The sequence below is a fragment of the Solanum verrucosum genome, unplaced genomic scaffold (genome assembly GCF_900185275.1).
Source record: "Solanum verrucosum unplaced genomic scaffold, falcon-dt-bn FXZP01000119.1, whole genome shotgun sequence".
NCBI lineage: Eukaryota > Viridiplantae > Streptophyta > Magnoliopsida > Solanales > Solanaceae > Solanum > Solanum verrucosum.
The window spans coordinates 66,527-86,388 of NW_026019935.1; the positions used below are offsets into that span (position 1 = coordinate 66,527).

The 19,862-nt window shown below is 30.6% G+C and overlaps 2 protein-coding genes across 2 annotated transcripts; both read left to right on the forward strand.

Annotated features, from left to right (window-relative positions):
- The first annotated feature begins 6,820 nt into the window (after positions 1 to 6,820).
- LOC125835189 (protein LIGHT-DEPENDENT SHORT HYPOCOTYLS 10-like) lies at positions 6,821 to 11,310 on the forward strand. Its single transcript, XM_049514317.1, has 2 exons — positions 6,821 to 7,433; positions 11,068 to 11,310. Exon 1 carries the CDS (start codon positions 6,887 to 6,889, stop codon positions 7,421 to 7,423), a length of 537 nt encoding a protein of 178 aa, XP_049370274.1. The 5' UTR covers positions 6,821 to 6,886; the 3' UTR covers positions 7,424 to 7,433; positions 11,068 to 11,310.
- A 1,605-nt stretch (positions 11,311 to 12,915) lies between these two features.
- On the forward strand, positions 12,916 to 19,778 carry LOC125835210 (proteasome subunit alpha type-2-A-like). Its single transcript, XM_049514337.1, has 12 exons — positions 12,916 to 13,070; positions 14,083 to 14,153; positions 14,249 to 14,325; positions 14,742 to 14,806; positions 15,550 to 15,596; positions 16,258 to 16,333; positions 16,769 to 16,836; positions 17,718 to 17,787; positions 18,036 to 18,121; positions 19,014 to 19,076; positions 19,407 to 19,472; positions 19,552 to 19,778. Exons 2-12 carry the CDS (start codon positions 14,113 to 14,115, stop codon positions 19,598 to 19,600), a joined length of 708 nt encoding a protein of 235 aa, XP_049370294.1. The 5' UTR covers positions 12,916 to 13,070; positions 14,083 to 14,112; the 3' UTR covers positions 19,601 to 19,778.
- The last annotated feature ends 84 nt before the right edge of the window (positions 19,779 to 19,862 follow it).

The following is a 19,862-nucleotide window of genomic DNA, read 5'->3' on the forward strand; positions in this document are numbered from 1 at the left end:
TTCTATTTATTTATCAAATATTTTCTAATTTAATTTCTATTTTTATTTGTTATTTTCGATAAATTAAGAAAGGACATTTTCTTCTTCTCTCTTATATATACCCTTAATTTATTTATATTGAGTTAATGTCTTTGAAAAATATAGTGAGTAAATATGTTTAAGACTCTATCAATTAATGGAGTAAAATAATAAAATCACTATATCAATCATTATTTTCTCAACAGGCGTGTCAAGACCGAATTGTGCAAACTAATCATAATGGACAACATGTAATCACAATTGTGCAAACTAATCCACGATCTTTTGGTTTAGGTTAGGGTTTAACTTATGAAAGGAAAGGCTCACCAAACACATCAAATCACAATGGACAACGTTATTAGAAATATAAAAGAGAGAAATTTAGGCTATAAAATATTTAAAAAATTATTTATTTTCGACAGACCACCTTATTAGAAAAATGCATTGTGAAAAACATATTCTTATTGAAATAGTGAAAATTTTCTATTTTTTTTGTATGAAAAATATTATATTTTTTCTTTTCTCATCGATTTAACCAAAATATTTGTGTAAATAGTCATTGGCTATTTTTTTAGTGAGAAAATATTTGTTTTAGTAGTTCAATTAACATGGGCTTAGCCTAACTAATATCTCTATGATTAATTAGTTCAAATAAATGAGAATTACTTAAGGAAACAGAAAGTTGGAACACAATTTTAACTATTCATTTGGATTCTAAATAAATTATTTATACATATTTAAAAAATAAATAAATATAACTATAGAATTTAAATTAAAATTATATTGGGTTCTGTCAAATCTCTAACTCGTCTATATACGCCTTTGGATATTCATGCACGATATAGTAATTAATTAAAGGGATAGTACCATATCAGCGAATACGGTGAGATTACTCTGAATTAAAAGTCCTGAATTTGAACCTAAAAATTAAAAAAACTTGTTGATAAAACAAAGATTTACCCAATAAATGGTGGACCTATTTGGCATGAATTCGAACTAGTATGGCTAATCGACTTCAAATACTTGATGGTTAAAAGAAAAAAATATTAAAAAAATATTGAGTCCATTTCTGGCGGATATTTCAACAATAAAATTATCTATTTCTTGGTTTGATAAATTCCTACGGTCTATTTTTTTTTTTTTTATTTGTTATGTTCTCGATTCAATGATTGATATTTGCATCAAAGTTCAATTAAATTTGAATTTTCTTCTTGTCTTTTTTTCTTTTATGTTTTCCTGATATTTTTCTTGAACAACACATGTAAGATGGCTATCAACATGAGTTGCGGTGCAGTGGTGAAACTGTTCACTCTTAATAAAAGGTATTGGGTTTGAATCCTGGGTATGGAGAAAATCTTGTTGGAAGCACCACCTCCGAATGGACCCTGAAATGCACGATTTAAATTTTGTCGGAACTTCAATAAGAACTGCAAACACCGAATGAAAAAAAACACGTATAAGATGGCTAGGTGGATATGAATTAGGTCCCCCTCATGATCATTCACTCTTTAGACATCTATACACAAGAATGCCACTTCTTTTTCTATTAATAGACCTTTGGAACATCAATGCATGAATGTGAACTAAATTCATAATTAGGGAAACTTTCGTTTTGATATAAATTTAACTTTAATAATGATGACTCGTAAGTTGAACTGTCAATTCTTAAGATACTGTGTCATAATAGTAATAAAGATTCTCTCAAATTAGCTCAAAACATCTTATTATGTTATCTTCAGAATTACGAATCAATTATTAAGATACTGTTTATAGTGGAATTTCTCGATAAGCGTAAAAGTCTAATCACACCACCCCGACAACAATGATAAAACCATATAGTAGTAGTAATTTTTTGTTGGAAGCATTTTAGGGGTATATGTCTTAGCTTTTCAACAACATTAACTTACCCTCTTCTTCTTTCTTGTTTTTTTTTTTTTTTTAAAATAAAATAAATTTACATTTCATCATTTTATTTATTATAAGGTGTGATAATTTCTACTAGAAACATTATCAGAAAAATTAATACAAGTGTTAATTTCATAAACTGACATATAATCACTGTTGAAATTAAATTTGTATGATTAAATATTTAGCTTTTCAACTGTTGATTAGGCGGCTAGCTAAAAATGATTAAATTTGTAGGACTAATTATTACCAACACATATAATCACTACAATTTGACATAAAAAATATGACATGATAAATGGATTAATTATTGCATATTCATAATATTAGTCGGCAAACAAAACAAAGTTAGTTCCCATTGATCCTTCAAAATATATATATATATATATATATATATAAATTATCGGTGTATATAATTTAAATCCCCTTTCAAATTTTAGCATGTATTTTTCTTAATCACGCATAATATACAATTCTTCGTGTCCAAACAAATGATATATAATCACCAAAAAAGATTGTGATGATATGAATAGCAATTTTTATCATCTTACCATCAAAGAATGTGGTGTAGCGGATGAGGCTGCTCCTCCCTTAACCAGAGATCTCGGATTCGAGCCTTGGATATGTAATGATATCCCAACTAATTAGATTTGTTGTGTGTGGATCATTAAAAGATTGAAGTGCTCTGTTACCAGGATTGTTTTCATCTCTAATATTTGAATCCCGAAATTTAGTTTAAAATGAAAGGATCTTATCACTCGCAATTCTCATTCTCAGTGATACGTCATCAGATTAACTTGACTAATAACAATATTTAATGTTTTGTGACAAATCTAATTTAATAACTAGAAAAAATAAAATAAACAACTTGATATAGTCGATCAAATTTAATTGACAGTGTAAATAACATATAATATGTTAGCAAATTACATAAATAATACATAATTAACAAAATGAGAAAACTAATTAATAATGAACAAAACGTTGAAATACACAAAATGCAAATTTTCTGATAGATGGCCCAAACATCAGACAGAAATTCACATAAATAATCGTTCTTTCAAATAATAGCCAATAAATATATATTTATATATATTAATATATAATATACATAAAATATACATGTTGATATATTATAAATATTTGTTTATATAAATTTAATTAATAAATATAATTATCTTTTATGGACCGAACAAACATATCTATATAATTTGTCCCAATATTTATCTTGAAATAATAATGGTAAGACAATATTTTCAGCCACTGGGCCAATATTTCCTTATGAAAGGCCCAAATTTGCTATTCAAATAATTTTGCATGTAAGGTATACTAGAATTTATGGACGATTGAGTGCGTTCAATCACTATACCCAAAATTTTATCTTATAAACAAAATTAATTTATGCTCATAACATATGTTTGATGAGCAACAATCATTTTTTAAAGTATATGATTAAGAAAATAAAAAATTCAAGACCATTTTTTCATAAATCATCCCATCAAAGAGAGTTAAAAGTGCAATATTTTACAATTATTCCTTTTTGAGACAGTTATTCAATAAATGGTCTTGTTTTATTTATTGTTTTACAATGTAAATATTTATAAGCTTAAGTCACTCAACCAACAAATAAATATACTCTAGTATTTATTATTTTTGTTGTTGGGCTCTTTTTAGTTCTATATCAACTAAATACAAGCTATTATCATTATCTCATGAATAATTAGATATTCAACTAGTAATCAAAATGTACTTGCAGGAACATAACTCTATCGTTCGAATCAAGTAAAACATATGTATGAATTAGTCAAATCTATTTTTTCAAAGTACAACTAGATCATTCTGAACTTAAATTATACATAAATCTCACTAATGAATTAACTCATTGAGTAAAACTATGCTTACTTTATATATTATCAATTAAGATGACTTTAGTTATTTTTTTAGAAAAACTTAACAAATAAAAATATAATAAATTTATGTAGTCTGAAATTAATTTTAAAAATAATATGATATATTGATTCCTTTTTTTGTCGTATTCTTCGATTTCAACTATTCCTCTTAAAAGTGTGATATGACAATGAAACATGCTTTGTCTCTTAACAAAATGCACAAAACAAAGCCAAAGACCTTTCAGGTGTGGGTTTGTTCCCCCACCCCCCACTCCCTCTTTTTGACGGTAAAATATTTTATCAGATCAATTGAATTCAATATTTTAACATAAAAATATAAAAATCTACTAAAATTCCTATAAACATTGATTTCAAAATAAAATAATTCAGATCTATATAAATATCTTAAATACAGAATTTATTAAATCTAAATTCTGAATTATATTTCTTTCTTCTCCTTTTTATTATGATTTCCGACTCAATGAAGAAAAAAGATGATAAACATTAAAAAAACACAACCAGAATAAAGTTTTAGATTTGGCCTAAAGAAGAAGATTACACGAAAAGCGTATTTTTATTTTATTTTATTGTTTGATTTAAAATAGATGGAGTTTGAGAAAAATAATAATAAATTCTGAAAGTTATAATCTTTATTATGTCTTAAATTATATCGATAAATAAAAAATTAAAAAATATACCTTTCTTTTTCGAGCAAATTGTGTACCAAAAAATAATATAATAAAAATATATATAATAATCAAGATCTTGCTCCCATAAACCTAAACAGAACTCAAAAGCCCCAATTATAGGAAAGATACTCAACATCTACCTTACCTTACTTATCTCTCTCTCTCTCCAAATAAGCAATAGGAGATATTTATAAGTTTTAATTTACGGAGTTCGGTAGAATTCAATAAATTTAATATGAATCATATTATATATTATTTTAAGAAAATTCATCATAACAAAAATTAAATTCATAACTCATTGCTAACATTTACAGTTGTTGTCTTAATACAAATAGCTTAAGTTTATATTAATAGAATCTATGCCTCGAGAAATTAAATCCTTTAGCAACTTTTTCTGTTGGTTCTCTCTCCGTTACTTTTTCTTCAAATTAACCTTACGCGAAGAACCTTAACCTCAACGATTTAAAATAAAATTCACGAGGAAAGAAATACAAGTCATAATTTTATTCAACAATAAATAAAATGAAGCATAATATTGTTACTAATGACTTGAATATGTTAAACTTTATTATAAAAAGAAAAAAGTTATTATCCGTTAAATCCAAAGTTTGTACTCCAACTATTTCATTGAACGGAATTTGTTTAATTTTTCAGAAATGGTAATTTATAAAATGGTAGATTTGCAATTTTTTCATTTTTTTTTTTTTTTAAATAGATCAATTTTATTATTCTATTCATTTTATTTAACGTAAAGAAATTTGAGTAAATTAAATAAAATTCGCATTGATTAGCATGATGCATGATAAGTTTCTCGAACAAAAACTATCAAAGTTTAGGATGGTGTGTATTAAAAACCAAAGCTATTTGTATTTAAAAAAATGGACAAAGACCAAACTTGATAAGTTTGTGAATACTTAAAGGACTAAAATCGATAAATTTATAGTTAAGGGACTAAAACCGGTAAGTGTATAGTTAAGGGACCAAAGCTGACAAATTTTTGAATAGTTAAAGGATTAAATCCGTTAAGTGTATAGTTCAGGGGCCATTTTAGACTTACTCCTATAGTTGAGGGACTATTTATGTCATTTACTCTGAAACAAGACAACTCTGTAAGGTTATATGAGCTAGACGTGATAAATAAGATTAATTTAGTTAATATCATTGGGCGGAGTAAAATATTAGAGAGTTTTATTTGAGATTTAGGCCTAATTAGTTATTGTTAACAAGGTCTACGAATTAGAAAGAACGGTTATGCAAATTATGTCAAAGTTTTGGTTGTCGGTTATCTCTCATCTCCATTCTCGTTTGTAGTATATCATTCCCTTGTGATTACCTTCTTCATTGTATTCTCTCCTCAGTTACTGTTGTTATTACCTTGTTCTTTGGATTCTAAGTTGTAATTTGAGTTCAGTGATTATAAATACATCTTGTATTTGTGTTGAAAATTGATTTGTTTCTTATATGTATGTACTGTTTAATTTATTTTTTCCACTTGATATTTGGTATCTGCTTTGGGCCCCAACTAATTTAGATTCACGTCAAGAAATCTCACTTTGAGGGATAAAACTTTTTTTTTTTTTTTGGATTTTCCACTGATGTTAGGTACCCGTTTTGGGACCATGTTATTCTAGATTTGCGTCAGAAAGTCCCACTTTGTATGTAAAGCGATTCCTATAAAAAAATGTCTTCATATCATAAACTCAAACTCGAAACCTCCTATTAAGGATGAAAAAATATTATCCTTCAAGATTATCCTCTAGTAACCGAATAAATTGATAAATCAGGCATTTTCGGCCTACCAAGCCATTACATAAAATGGAAATACAACTAGAGTAATAGAATGGGACTAATAATAAATCATTGTCTCTTTTTATTATAAATAAAAATTAAAGATACTAATTGACATCAAAATTTTGGGCAACTACTGATTAGTAGATAATGTTGACAAAGTTACATAACAATACTTGTAGATTAGTAGAAAATGTATAGTTAATGACTTAATGGAAATGTTTAACCAATTTGGCCTTTTGGAATAAAATAGGAAAAACTACCCTATATACATAGCCACCCATTAAAATAATAATCTCTCTATATATATAAATTAGTGTAAATATTTTTCATCGATCGACCAAATGTATAACTTTAAAAAATATAAGAAAAGAAGAGGCTAATTACAATGTATGAGGAAAAAGGAGCAACTAAGAAAGCAACTCATGTGGCCCATTATTTCTTGTCATCATCTCAATTGGTCCATTGATGTGATTTCAACAATATATCATCCCTCCAATTTTTCACCTTATTTTTTCCTTCAACTTTTTTTGTGTATCACTCAATTACACTTACACAAATTTGATCAAAATCTTGATCTATTTTTTTCCTCTAGCCATGTCAAGTAGTGATATTAGGGGTAAAGATTTGGCCGAGGGATCGTCAAAATCCCCCAGTCGTGATCAGCCACCTAGTCGATACGAGTCTCAGAAACGTCGAGATTGGAACACTTTCAACCACTACTTGAAGAATCAAAGACCACCAATCCCCCTTCCTCATTGCCATAGCAACCATATCCTAGAGTTCCTCCGGTACCTTGACCAATTTGGGAAAACAAAGGTTCACTTACTGGGTTGTATGTTCTACGGTCAACCTGACCCACCAGCTCCCTGCACTTGTCCATTGAGACAAGCCTGGGGAAGCCTGGATGCACTCATAGGCAGGCTTAGGGCTGCCTATGAAGAGAATGGTGGGTCAAGTGAGACGAACCCATTCGCGAGCATTGGGATTCGAGTGTATTTGAGGGAAGTGAAGGAATGTCAAGCCAAGGCACGTGGCATTGCTTATAAGAAGAAACAAAAGAAGTTGGCTAATAGCCCAAGTAAGGGAGATCATGATGATGCAAGTTCTCCAGGATTCCTCACATTTTCTTGATTATAAAATGGTAAAATCTTTTACAATGCTTTTACCACTTCACTTAAATTGCTAATTTGTCAATTTGATCGCTTGTCTTATTTTCTTTTTATAATATCTATGAGAAGTAAGATATGTTTAGATATATAGGTGTTTTTTGTAATCTAAAATCTAAAGCAGATAACTTATGCGGCTATACATGACCATGTTAAAGTATAATAACAATAGTATGAAAATATTTATACTCTACTAGTATATAATTAAGTTAGATTCTAAAGATCTTCCTTCAAAGATGAAGTGAGGATTCAGAGTACATTCATCACACTAGATCTAAGTATTTGTAAGGATGGTTTTACGGTTAAAATTATGATTTCAGCAGTATCTAATCAATAATTTTGACCTAAATTTTATTTTTATGTTATAAAATTTTTTAAAATAATTTATCTAGAATTCGCAACATGATAAAAAGTTGTAATCCAAAAACTCATAAGCTGAAAATCTTGAATCCGTCTCCAATTCAATTAGGTTTCAATCTCCAAATTAATGATGATAAAAAATTAATCTAAAACCTAGTGGGAGATAAAAGTAGATACTGAAATTCAAACCCTAGAAATTAATTCTAGTGGATATACAACTACAAAACTATAGTTCTTGGTATATATTCTGGGTTCAAATCTTTACTTCTACTTCTTTCATATAAAAATGACATATATTTGGTTCAAATATTAGTAAATAAAAAAAAATTAATCTTTTTAGATGAGATTATTACACGATTCAATATATATTATAACTAAAGCTACCTGAAAAGTTAGTCTTGCAAAACATTTTTAAAAGAAGTCTTTTCCGATGTTTACTATATATTTTCTTTGGAGCCGCGTAATGCCCATTAAAGAGGGAAGCATTCTTTATCAGTATTGTTTTAATTTTTACGGCTCAACCTTAAAGTTTCTAGTTATTGATGAAGAGATTCTATCTATTCCATCATAATTCTTAACGATCAACTTTCGAGAACTTAAAACATGACAAGAAGAAAAAAAAGAAAAAGGAATTTGATACATGTGAAGTATGAAGAAAGGTCAAAGGTCAAGAATTTAGCCCTTTAATTTCCTTACTTTCTGCCATGAATAAAGCTGTCAATTCCCAGATATTTGGTACTTTATGTTTGGTAAGCTTGATTAATTTGAATTTGCATCGTCGAGTTATAGGAGATAGAAAACTTCTACCAAAGGTAGCTCCTTTTTCTAAGTTTAAATTTGAGACCTTCAATACGTAAAGATAGATTTACCACCTCCATCACAATCTTTGATTTTAGTACTATGTTCGGTACATAACCATTTGAGGTACTATATATACGGTTTTGCATCTTTCATCGGAGTATTATTGAATAGATAATTAATAACTTTTTGTGAAACTTGTCTTTTAAATATGTTATAATATTTATGTGACTATACAATATTTGAAATATATCGTCTTAAACATGTCAACACATGTATTTGTATGACTATAAGAGTTATTCATTGTCTTATATATATATATATATATATATATATATATATAATCAAATTAGATTTATTGTAGAGAACTTCGATCATCTAGTTTAAGAAAATACATATAAAATATATAGATAGAGTATATTTTATACTAAATACACACATACTCACGTATATATAATGATGTATATATTGTATATATTTCAACGATGTTAGTAAACTAGTTGGCTAGAGAATATATCCGCAACTTTCCTTTTCTTTATGGGAAAGGGGACATTTTTCATTGGATTTTCATGATTTGAGATATTTACGTACTTAAAAACCATATAGATATTAAAACAATTTTTAACTTAGTATTAAATTAATAAATTATATAATCTCATATTAATGAGCACTTAAAATATATCTTATTGAAGGGCAAAATTTTGAAATTTTGCATCTCAATTATAATGTTTAAAATTGTCCTTTAGCATCTTTACAAGATTGCTTACTGTGTATATTGGATCTTGTGGGCATTACACTTATTCACTTTTTTGTCAGATTGTTCTAGTACATTTTTCATTAAAATATATATGTATTGCATGCATAATTGATATCCTCAAATAAATATTTTCTTCATGACATGCAGGTAGTATTTTTTTTGTTTGGGTGTGTGTAATATATATAACAACAATAATGAATATAGTTGACGCGTTCTGAAAATATCTGCTAATATTTGCATTATGACATATTACTTGGGGACTTTGAATTTTTACGTGAATACGAGATGCTTTGTGCATCGAGCTACTCTCGACAATAATGACATGATATAGAAGAGAATTATCACCAAAGGTTATGTTAATAGTCTAAGTTGCTGCTATAAATAGCTGATATTACTATAAGGTTGTGGTGAAGTGATAAGTACTTCATCCTTAAGTATAAAAAGTTTTGGCCTAGTATTCAGAGCAAATATGGTAAAGCAAATTTCTTTGTAAGCTAGCTATTTTCCTCTTCATAAATTTACATAAGGCTCTATAGTAGATTTTGTAAGCCTTCTAGTTTTTTTGTGACTGATCAGTGTTGTATTGAGGTCAGGTCTAGCCCCCTCTACTTCTTTTGTGCTAATACAACACACTCTATTCGGGTAATTGATTAAAAAAAACAAAGGTCTTGGAATCGAGTCTTAGGTATAACAGTTGCATTTGATAGGAGTGTTTTACTATATCTAAGTGAGGTGAGCTTTATGACCTGAATTTAAATTAGTCGAATTTTAAAGTAAATATCGGATATCGGATGAGAAAAAAAATTAGAGGGAAGGTTAATTATAAGTAAAAAAAAAACAGTATTTTACCACCTTACAGAAATTAATGTTTAAACAAGCTGTTTGTATATTAAAAATATATAAGCATTTTGAAATCGGATTAAGGGCAGCTTAATTATTATTAATCTGCTTCTTTTTTAGTAGTAATCATCCCCATATAGAGATTTTCCCTCTTAAGACAAACTATTAATCATCTCACTCCCTTTGGTGTGGAGTTTTATAATTTAAGCTAATTAAAAAATTTAAATGTTCAATATTTAAACTTAACTTTGTGTTACGGATTTGATTGGACCGGCCAATTATCAAGGTATTGTTTGCTTTGATTCGACTTTTTGTGTCACTTCAAGGTTTTTGGGCTTCACGGTGGGTATTTTTCCCTTGAGCTACGTGACAATTTCGAGATTTAACTTATTTGATTTACCAAGTTCAAAATTAATTATTTAATGTGTACTTATATTGTAAATTTTAAAGACTCAATTATATAACTTAAACTCTATTTTAATAGTCATATATATATGTATGTTTATTCTTTTTAAATCCATGGAACATAATACATCGTTAATATAAGATATTTTTATACAATTAAGTTCTTAACTTATTATAGTAGCTGATTTATCTTATTAAAAGATTACAAATTAACATATTGTAAGGAGACAAACTTATATAGTGTAAAATATTTTTTACATACAATATGGTTCATATATATAATTTAAACTCTTTATTTTTAAAGTAAGAATTCATGAATGCACTATCGATGTAGAATAATAATTTGTTCTAACGATGCATTATTAGTAAAATAAAAACTCTTTATATCGTCATTCTATCAAACTTAAATTCTTATTTTTACTAATATAATTATTATATTTCATGAGCAGGATTTTGCGTGGATAAAAGGGATTTGCTGCAAAGAGTGGAAAATTTTTATTGCCAATTAAAGTCACAATTAGCAGTAATCAAAGGCATTTAATTCGAATTTCCATTACTTCATCATTATATATAATTTGGTTCTATAGAGGCCTTAAGCAAATTTTAAGTTTTTTTTTGTATTCTAAACTCTTTTATACAAGTGAGTTTTTTTCTATTTACCAGGCCAATTAATTGGAAGTTTATCCTTTTTTTTTTTTTGGTAAATAAAGTAATTTTAGTACTAAGCAATAAAGTTCCCCAAAACTGATTTTTTCAAGAAAGAAACGAAAGGGAAGAAGTAAAATGATATTTCCTCCGTTCATTTTTACTTTTCCAATATACTATAAATACAAGTTTAGCATATCAAGAGAAACTTATTGTGGTAAAATACTTATATCAATCATTATTTTTTAAGGAATGTGTAAAATCTAAACTGGACAAGTAAATCTGAACAGAAAGAGTAGACAACAACAATATATAATAACATACCCAATTTAATATCATGAGTGAGGACTGAGGAGGGTAGATTGTACAAAGATGTTACCCCCTACCTCGTGGAGGTAAATAAGTTATTTACTAAAGACTCTTAGCTCGAGTAACACACATCAAAACAATTTAAAAAGAAAATTACCTAAATAAAATTGACATAAAATATCGTCCGATCCGCTAAATAACAAGTTAAATAACCAAATTTCTTCTTATTGTTATTGTTTAACAATTTAAGTTGAAATTTTTTGGTAAACTATAGCCACCAACACAAATTCGTGCATCTTTATTGGCTTCTTCATCGATAATATTATATTCGATATTTAAAATTCATTAAATAAGATTATGATTTTCTTAATAGCTCAAACTTTCAATTCTATGTCATAAAATTTGAATTAACGTTCTCGATTTAATTAACAACTTCTTTATAACACCGTAGAATTTTTTATATTTATACAAACTTACGATCCTAAGACCAAATATATATATGTTGAAAGAATGCATTAGGAAAAAAGAAACACGTAGAAGGACATGAAGGCATTATTAAAGACTATTGGAAGTTTGCTTTTGAATTTTGAATCTGCATATTTATGAGTTTTTTCGATTGGATAATACATCTGATTTTGTTGGAAATATTTCAAGAAGTTTGAATGTATTGGATACCCTTAATTTGAGGCAAATTTAAGTTGGTTTTCAAATTGAAAACTTGACAGTATAACAATTTTTTTTTAAAAAAAAATCGCTCCATAGAAATTTTAATATATTTTTTGGCTTCCTTAATAACTCGCACACAAAATCTTAAGATTAAAGCTGGAAGATGCTTATCATTGAATAACCTCCTCTTGTTGATTGCAGACGAATTCATTTGTGTATCCCTAATGTATATCCATTTATGTCCTATATATAGAGAGAGATAGATGTATATATCCATGAATCTTTGTATCTGATATACAGGACATCCAATGTGATATACACATGTTATATTGACAATTTTTAAATATGATTTTTGACCCTAAATCAGCATAAATCACCTTCAATCTTGCTCAAAATTTTATATATAATTTCATTCAGATGTTATTAATCAATATCAACCACACCTATCGTTATTAATCATTATTTGTTTTTATAATTAGATGTTGGAAATGTTGTAGTGACTGATGGATAAATATATTTATGGATTAGTTTGGATCGATTATAAGTCAAAATAAAATATTTAATGATTTATAAATCAAAATCAAATCAAAGTATCAAACTAACATATACTCATCGATTTTTATTCGATTTAATTTTAAAAAAAGGACAAAATTAAATTTCTTTTTCCTCAAGAAAACAAGAAATAAAGTAGAAAGGGCCAAGTCCGACCATTTGTAGCCCAAAGCATACTTCCGCTCCCACTCGACCCGCTTCCCTAATTTTTGCTTCGAAAAGATATTCTGCTCGTTCGGTGCTCCTCGTCGGAATCCCTTTGGTTTACTGCCGGAATCCGGTAATCCATCTCTCTATCTCTCTCTTCTATGTTTCATTATTTTGAGTTTTGTATTCTCGCCCTTAAAATCGCTTAAATGGTCAGTGAAATTGATTTGAACTGGATTCTAATCGTATTTTATCTTTATTTGGCTAAACTTATGAATCTGATGCTGTTGTTGTGAACTTAGCATTGTTAGTTTGTGAGTTTTCGATTGTTGACATACTTAGGTTTGCTGATTTGTTTCAAATGATAAATTTGTGATTGGTACTTTATTTAGCACCTTGTTTAGACCTACTGAGAGGAACTAGGAAAGTTGGATTTTTGTTTTGTTTTGTTTTCTAGGGTTCTCTAGTTCCTCCATAAAATGGTAGATAGAAGGATAAAGATGAAAACTGGTAGGGTTTGAGCTCCCTACTCCTACCCCATCTTTTAATTTCTGCATTTTTTTCTTGACTTAGACTGGTAATTTATGTATTAAAGGTTTTTTGATCTTTTTCTTCTCTCTATCTTTCTTGTTTTTCAGAAAGCGTTTATGATTATTTACCTGAGAAAAATGAGGAGTATTTAACTCCCAGCACTATCTAGCAGATCTCATCTAAGTCCACCACACTGGTAGTAGACAGTGAATTAGTTATTTGACACATGTTTTGTTGCTGGCATTCTGCCGTTAGTTCACTTAGTGGTTCTTTATAAATAGAAAAAGAAAGAGAAAATTCAGTTCCTTTATTGGTTAAAGATCTATGGTAGGCTATAGCAGGTGGGCTAGTGATATGTCGAGGTGTACACAAGCTGGCCCTTATACTATATATTGGGAAAAAACAAAATGTAGATTGAAAATTAGAAAAGTACGAGATGTTCTTTTGTCAAAAAAGAGTGTTGGCAATTGATTCTTTTCCCTGCTGTAAATTTTGTGTTCATGGTTTAAAATGATTCTTCAACATCTAAAGTAAATAGGACACGCCCAGAATTAAGTCAATGACTCCTAATCCTAATCTCTAATAGCGCCTTCCCTTGGCTCGTTACTTCTCAGGGTCTCTATTGAAGACTAGCATATAATCCAATGGGTGATAGTCAATACTCTTTCTCACTCACTACTTTCAGGTAGGAATTTATGGGAGCACTGTATGCATATCAATCTATATATACCTTTTCTTCGTTTGATTCAATTTCTCTTAACATGGTTTGTTGTGAAATAGTCCATCTGGAAAGCTGGTTCAGATTGAACATGCCTTGACAGCAGTTGGATCGGGTCAAACGTCACTGGGGATTAAAGGTAACTCAAGCTATAATAAGGGCATCTTTTATGTCTCTAGGTACTTGAGTGTATGGTTAACTAGCAATGTCCAATTATGCCAGTCATTATGTTGGTTAGTATTATGTCACAAATCCACAAATAAATTTATTTAGAGCATGCCGGAGATGGTAGCTCTTGATTATTTCAAATTAGATCTTGTCCGTTTTACTTATTATAATTGATTTGGATCTCAATGGATATAGATGATTCTCTCCGATCCTGTCTGAGGCCTTTCATTTAGTCAAGAATGTATTTGTAATGTGATGGATGTATCCTGCTATAATCATAAAAAGGATTCTTTGTAATTAAGTTGGATAATTGTGCTTTCCTTTTTATTTGACAATAAATTTCTAGTTCTTATAGTGATTTTTACATTTATAATTGGATGATTGCAGCCGCTAATGGTGTTGTAATTGCAACTGAGAAGAAACTACCATCCATCCTGGTTGATGAAACATCTGTACGTATTTCTCTTTAAAGTCATCCTTCATAGTCTACTCATGAGTCACGACTGATTGTACTTGTTTTTGACAAAGCCGTGGTGTGACATCCTTATGACTTCATCTAGATTGCAAGAATTTATAGTTTTGACCCTTCGGGGTGGCCCATTGGTTTGGGCTTGGGACTTTCATGTTGGAGGTCTCAAGTTCGAAACCCCTTGCCAGCGAAAGCAAGGGGTTTGCCTTCTCGGTCGAGCTCGTCGCATTGTCCAGTGCGGGTTACTCTCCTGTGGTTTGCGAGCTATTGCATGAGAGCGGGGTTTTTACCTTGTGCACACCCAAAGGGTAGCAGCTGCGGGTTTCCCTTGTCATAAAAAAAAAGAATTTATAGATTTGTGTTTATTTCTAGTAATCAGTCAGTAGGAATTTCTTAGATATCAAGGTTGTACAAAGATGATAGTAGTGTTCAGTTTACTGCTATGGAGAGTAAGTCTGCAAATATCTCGAAATACTGTCATTCAACATAGCAACACGTGCATTCAAAGTCATGGTTGTTGGTCTTAAATGCTTCTCCTCTATACTGTAGCACTGTGGATCTCCTTTTTCCTGTTTTCTTGTTTATATTAGTAGTAAGCTTCGTGACAACTGGTTTGTTTTGGAATTCATGGTAATATCAATAGATTTCTCACTTTTTCGCTGTATATCCCTTAACACTTGTCATACTAACCATCTTCATACTCTTTCTTTTATATGTGTAATTCAGGTGCAAAAGATTCAGACTTTGACACCAAATATTGGAGTAGTTTACAGGTGAGATCCTTTTATCTTTGTTGGCTCCAGTTATCCTTTTCACATTCCAGGATATGAGGATGTGTGGTGAACTTGGCTAGAGTTGGATGTAAAACTGTCTTCAGATTATGAATGACCATCCTTTGTGGTGGGTGAGCTCTTTTGTTGGTTTAGTTAATTGACCTAGTTCATGGTTTCTATTCTCAAATGTTTAAGGTCAACCATGAAATGACTAGAGGTTCATTTCAATACAATGAGCTTTTGGTTTCAACTATATAAAAAAATTGAGGTGGGGCTCTTGGATATTTATTCACATTTTACCCAGTGAACACACTTACAATTGATAGATTATGGAATTCAGTTGCAGAATTTCCATGAAAAGAATGTGCAAGTCAGTTAATTATCCCAATTCAATATTATTCATAATGAGCAGCATCAGGTTCAGTAAAAGCCACATCTTATGTATCTTTGCATTGATAGTTTGATGGAGTCAGCTTAAAATACTTTATAAAATATGTGGGGAAGGACTTTGCTTTCACTGTGAAATGTGACTTGGTGCATATTCTCCCTACCTGAGCTCCTTAGTTTGATGAAACCAGCTTGAACATATTTAATTTTACCTCCTCAATTTTTCTAATGGTCAAGACAGATTCTTGACTGACACTTATGATCTTTGTTGCAGCGGCATGGGCCCTGATTCTCGAGTTTTGGTGCGAAAAAGTAGAAAGCAGGCTGAGCAATATTATCGACTCTATAAAGTATGAATTAGTTTTTACCATTGCTAAGATTGATTTATGTTGTGTTTGGAGTTACTGTGTGATATAATATCCTAACCAGTATGCTGGTATTTGGTACAATTATCTTAAAAATTAACCTTTAACATAATTAGGACATTGAAGGAGTATCTGAGAGTATGTTATCTTGGTATTGCTGTTGTCAAGAGTACATTTTTCCCTTGCTTTCTCGGAGCAGATGTGTGTTTTTCCCCCTTTGTCCTTTTTCAACTAGGAGCAGTATGGTCAGTGAAGATTCATAAAGCCAATCCAACTTGTTAGGGATCGGTGCATAATAGTTATTGTTGTGTCCTTTTTCCACTAAATGTAATATTATTGGTGTTGCATCGGGCCTGTTTGATGTTGATTTTTTAAGCATAACTTATGTGTACTGTTTTTGCCTAATGTGTCTTTATATAGGAATCAATACCTGTCACACAACTGGTGAGGGAAACTGCTGCTGTCATGCAGGAATTCACCCAATCAGGGTAACTGCTGTTTTATATCATAATTCACTGAACATGGAGTGTCATATATTAGCAATTTGCATCATTTACTTGTATATTCATTTTGAATCATTTAATTTCTGTTGTTATTATGAGGCTGATTGACACATTTTGTGGCTTGTCAAATATTAACTTTGATATTTTTCTTATTAAGTGATGTTGTTGGCCTCTCTTAGTAGTATGGTCAATCATCATTATGATATATTTACTGGTAAAATTCGAAGGAAGTCAGCCTATTACTAGTTGATTTGACACCATTAAAATTCATGAAGCACATTACTTTGACTACTGTTGTTAAATGTGGGAGCTTGTGGCTAATATGGTGATACATATTTGCCTCAAATGGTATTAGTGAATGGTAGAAAAAATGGCCCGTACTGTAGTGTGTGTAATCAACCAATTCCTTGACATATACTGGATATACATATATTGAAAGCATCGTTGCCCTCATTTTCTAGTGGAATCTTGTTTACACAGTTGTAGTTGAAGGCATGCAAACTCTAAAACTTGTATGTCGGTGTTGGTAGTAAAGAATTTGGAAAAGAAGCAGCAGCTTTACCTTGTATGTGAATATCATGTGAGAAGGGAAGAGAGTGAAAATACTGCTACAATTTTTATCTTCTTGTGTTCTCGGTTCTCTGTGTTCTTCGTTAGTATTTATTCCACTTCTCCATTCTCTGTTTTGCTTGGGTTGAAAGTATCAGTTGGAAAGCACACTGCTCATGTTATGAAACTAAACTAGATTTCCTTGGTCTTTATCAGTTTGTGATTCTTAATGTCAGATACACAAGGATGAGTCATCCTGTGTAGTCTTATTCTTGCAATCTCTTAATCCTATCTATTCCTGTTTGTTCTATATACAGTGGTGTAAGGCCATTCGGTGTTTCACTCTTGGTTGCGGGGTATGATGACAAGGGTCCTCAACTATATCAGGTATATTATCTACCTCTTTGTTCTGGTGTGTTCAATCGTCTTTTTCTATCCTTTAATGTTATTATGGTGCATATGAGCTACTTACCTAATGTTGGTTGGTCTATACATTCATTCCCATGCTTCACCTGTTACTTCTCTCACTTGATTATGGTAGAGAACACCTCTTTGTATGACCTGTTTAACCTATAAAGGGTCTTGATTTATGATACTAGAAATGTTCAAATATTCAGTTTATTTTTCTCATTTAGGTGGATCCATCAGGTTCTTACTTCTCTTGGAAGGCCTCAGCCATGGGGAAGAATGTGTCCAATGCAAAGACATTTCTAGAGAAGAGGTAAGTTATTATGGAATTTTGTTGTACTCCAATCACAGTTACTCTATTCAAAAAGTTACACTTCAAACACAGATCAAGTTATAGAAAATACCATTAGAAGTTTTAGAAGGTTCTCCTTGGACACAACCTTGTGAACTGAACTCTAAAATCTTTGGTATATTATAGCACTATACTACCTTCTGATAATGCCCGCAAACATCCAATTCCACCTAATCCTTTTTTGGCAACAAACTTTCTCCATCTTTAAGTGTTCACGTTCTTAATACCACATTATATCCTTGCACTTCTGTTTTTTACCAGAAGTTAGAAAGTGGTTGAGACATTTGATTTGCTGTGGCAACATTCTCCGTAGGCAACATATTTTGGTGTATATATTATTGTGCGAGTATAACTTTGTATTAGTTGGAGGTAAAACTGGTGAGCAAGGAACCTGCATCATTTTGCAATAATCAAGTTGGGTATAATTTAGGTGTAGAAGACAGCCAGCAAAGCTAGTGTGTCAATTGTTAAATCCTCTCTACTGATTGATGAATTCATGGGATCATAAAGTCTGCAAGTTTCACATGAATGAATGAACCAGACTTCTACTAAAGCGGAGGGTCAAGTGAAAGAGATGGTAAATAATTGATAATGTTTCTGAAACAAGCATTTACCAGTGAGCTTTTGCTAATTGCTAGTAGCAGCCACTGGCGGTCAGAATTGTTGAAACTCTTGTGGCCCCAGAAGGATGTGAAGTATTTTTCCTTTTCCACCTGTAAAATGTTACCCCCATTGTTCCTATAAAAAATGGATTATCATGTTATTTGCCAACTAATAGCCAATCTGAAGCGGCTTTTATGTTTACTGGTGAATTTTTACTTGCTTTCAAAACTGATATTCAAGCGTCTGCCAGGTACACGGAGGAATTGGAACTTGATGATGCTGTACACACTGCTATACTGACCCTGAAGGAGGGGTAATCATCTCGACTTTTTTCACATACATATTGTTGTTGTAGTCGAGTTACTCCCCTTGGTACAATGTGTTCCTACACAGCCCTGTTACTTTTCTTGGAAAAGGATGTGATTCGGATGATCTGATCCCCTCTGTTATTTTTGATTCGTCGCTTAACATCAGAATCAAAACACGAGTTTCCTTGTTTGTCATCTCAAAAGTAGGATACACAGAAATTGCCATGCACTTGAACCTTCAGTTCATTATAAGTGTGATCAATACTCGCTCACTGCATTACACCAGAATATTTTAATCTTTAACAATAATCGTTACCTTGTGTATCTATTCTCAGATTTGAGGGGCAGATCTCCGGAAAAAACATTGAGATTGGCATCATTGGCAATGACAAAGTATTCAGGCAAGTGTTCTCTTGTCCTTAACTCAAAAGATGATTTTTTTTGGGCTGGTTATTAAGCGATTGGTTCATTTCTTTGCAGAGTTCTCACACCAGCTGAAATCGACGATTACCTACAAGAAGTGGAATAAACTCTTTTCACGACTAGAACGTTGACGAAATTTAGCTGTCAGGAAAAAAAGCACTGTGGATTTAATGTCTCTTGTGGAACTTTCTTTGTGACAGTTTGATTATGGCACAGCTATATGAGGATCTTGTTGATTTTTCTTTCTGACAAGTTTAAACCTTTTATCAAAACTAACTTAGTTATGGTTGTTCCCATCTTTTCTTTTACCCCAAAAGCTTAATTTTATTTTTGCTAGACATGATAGATTGATTACATATGTAATTTAA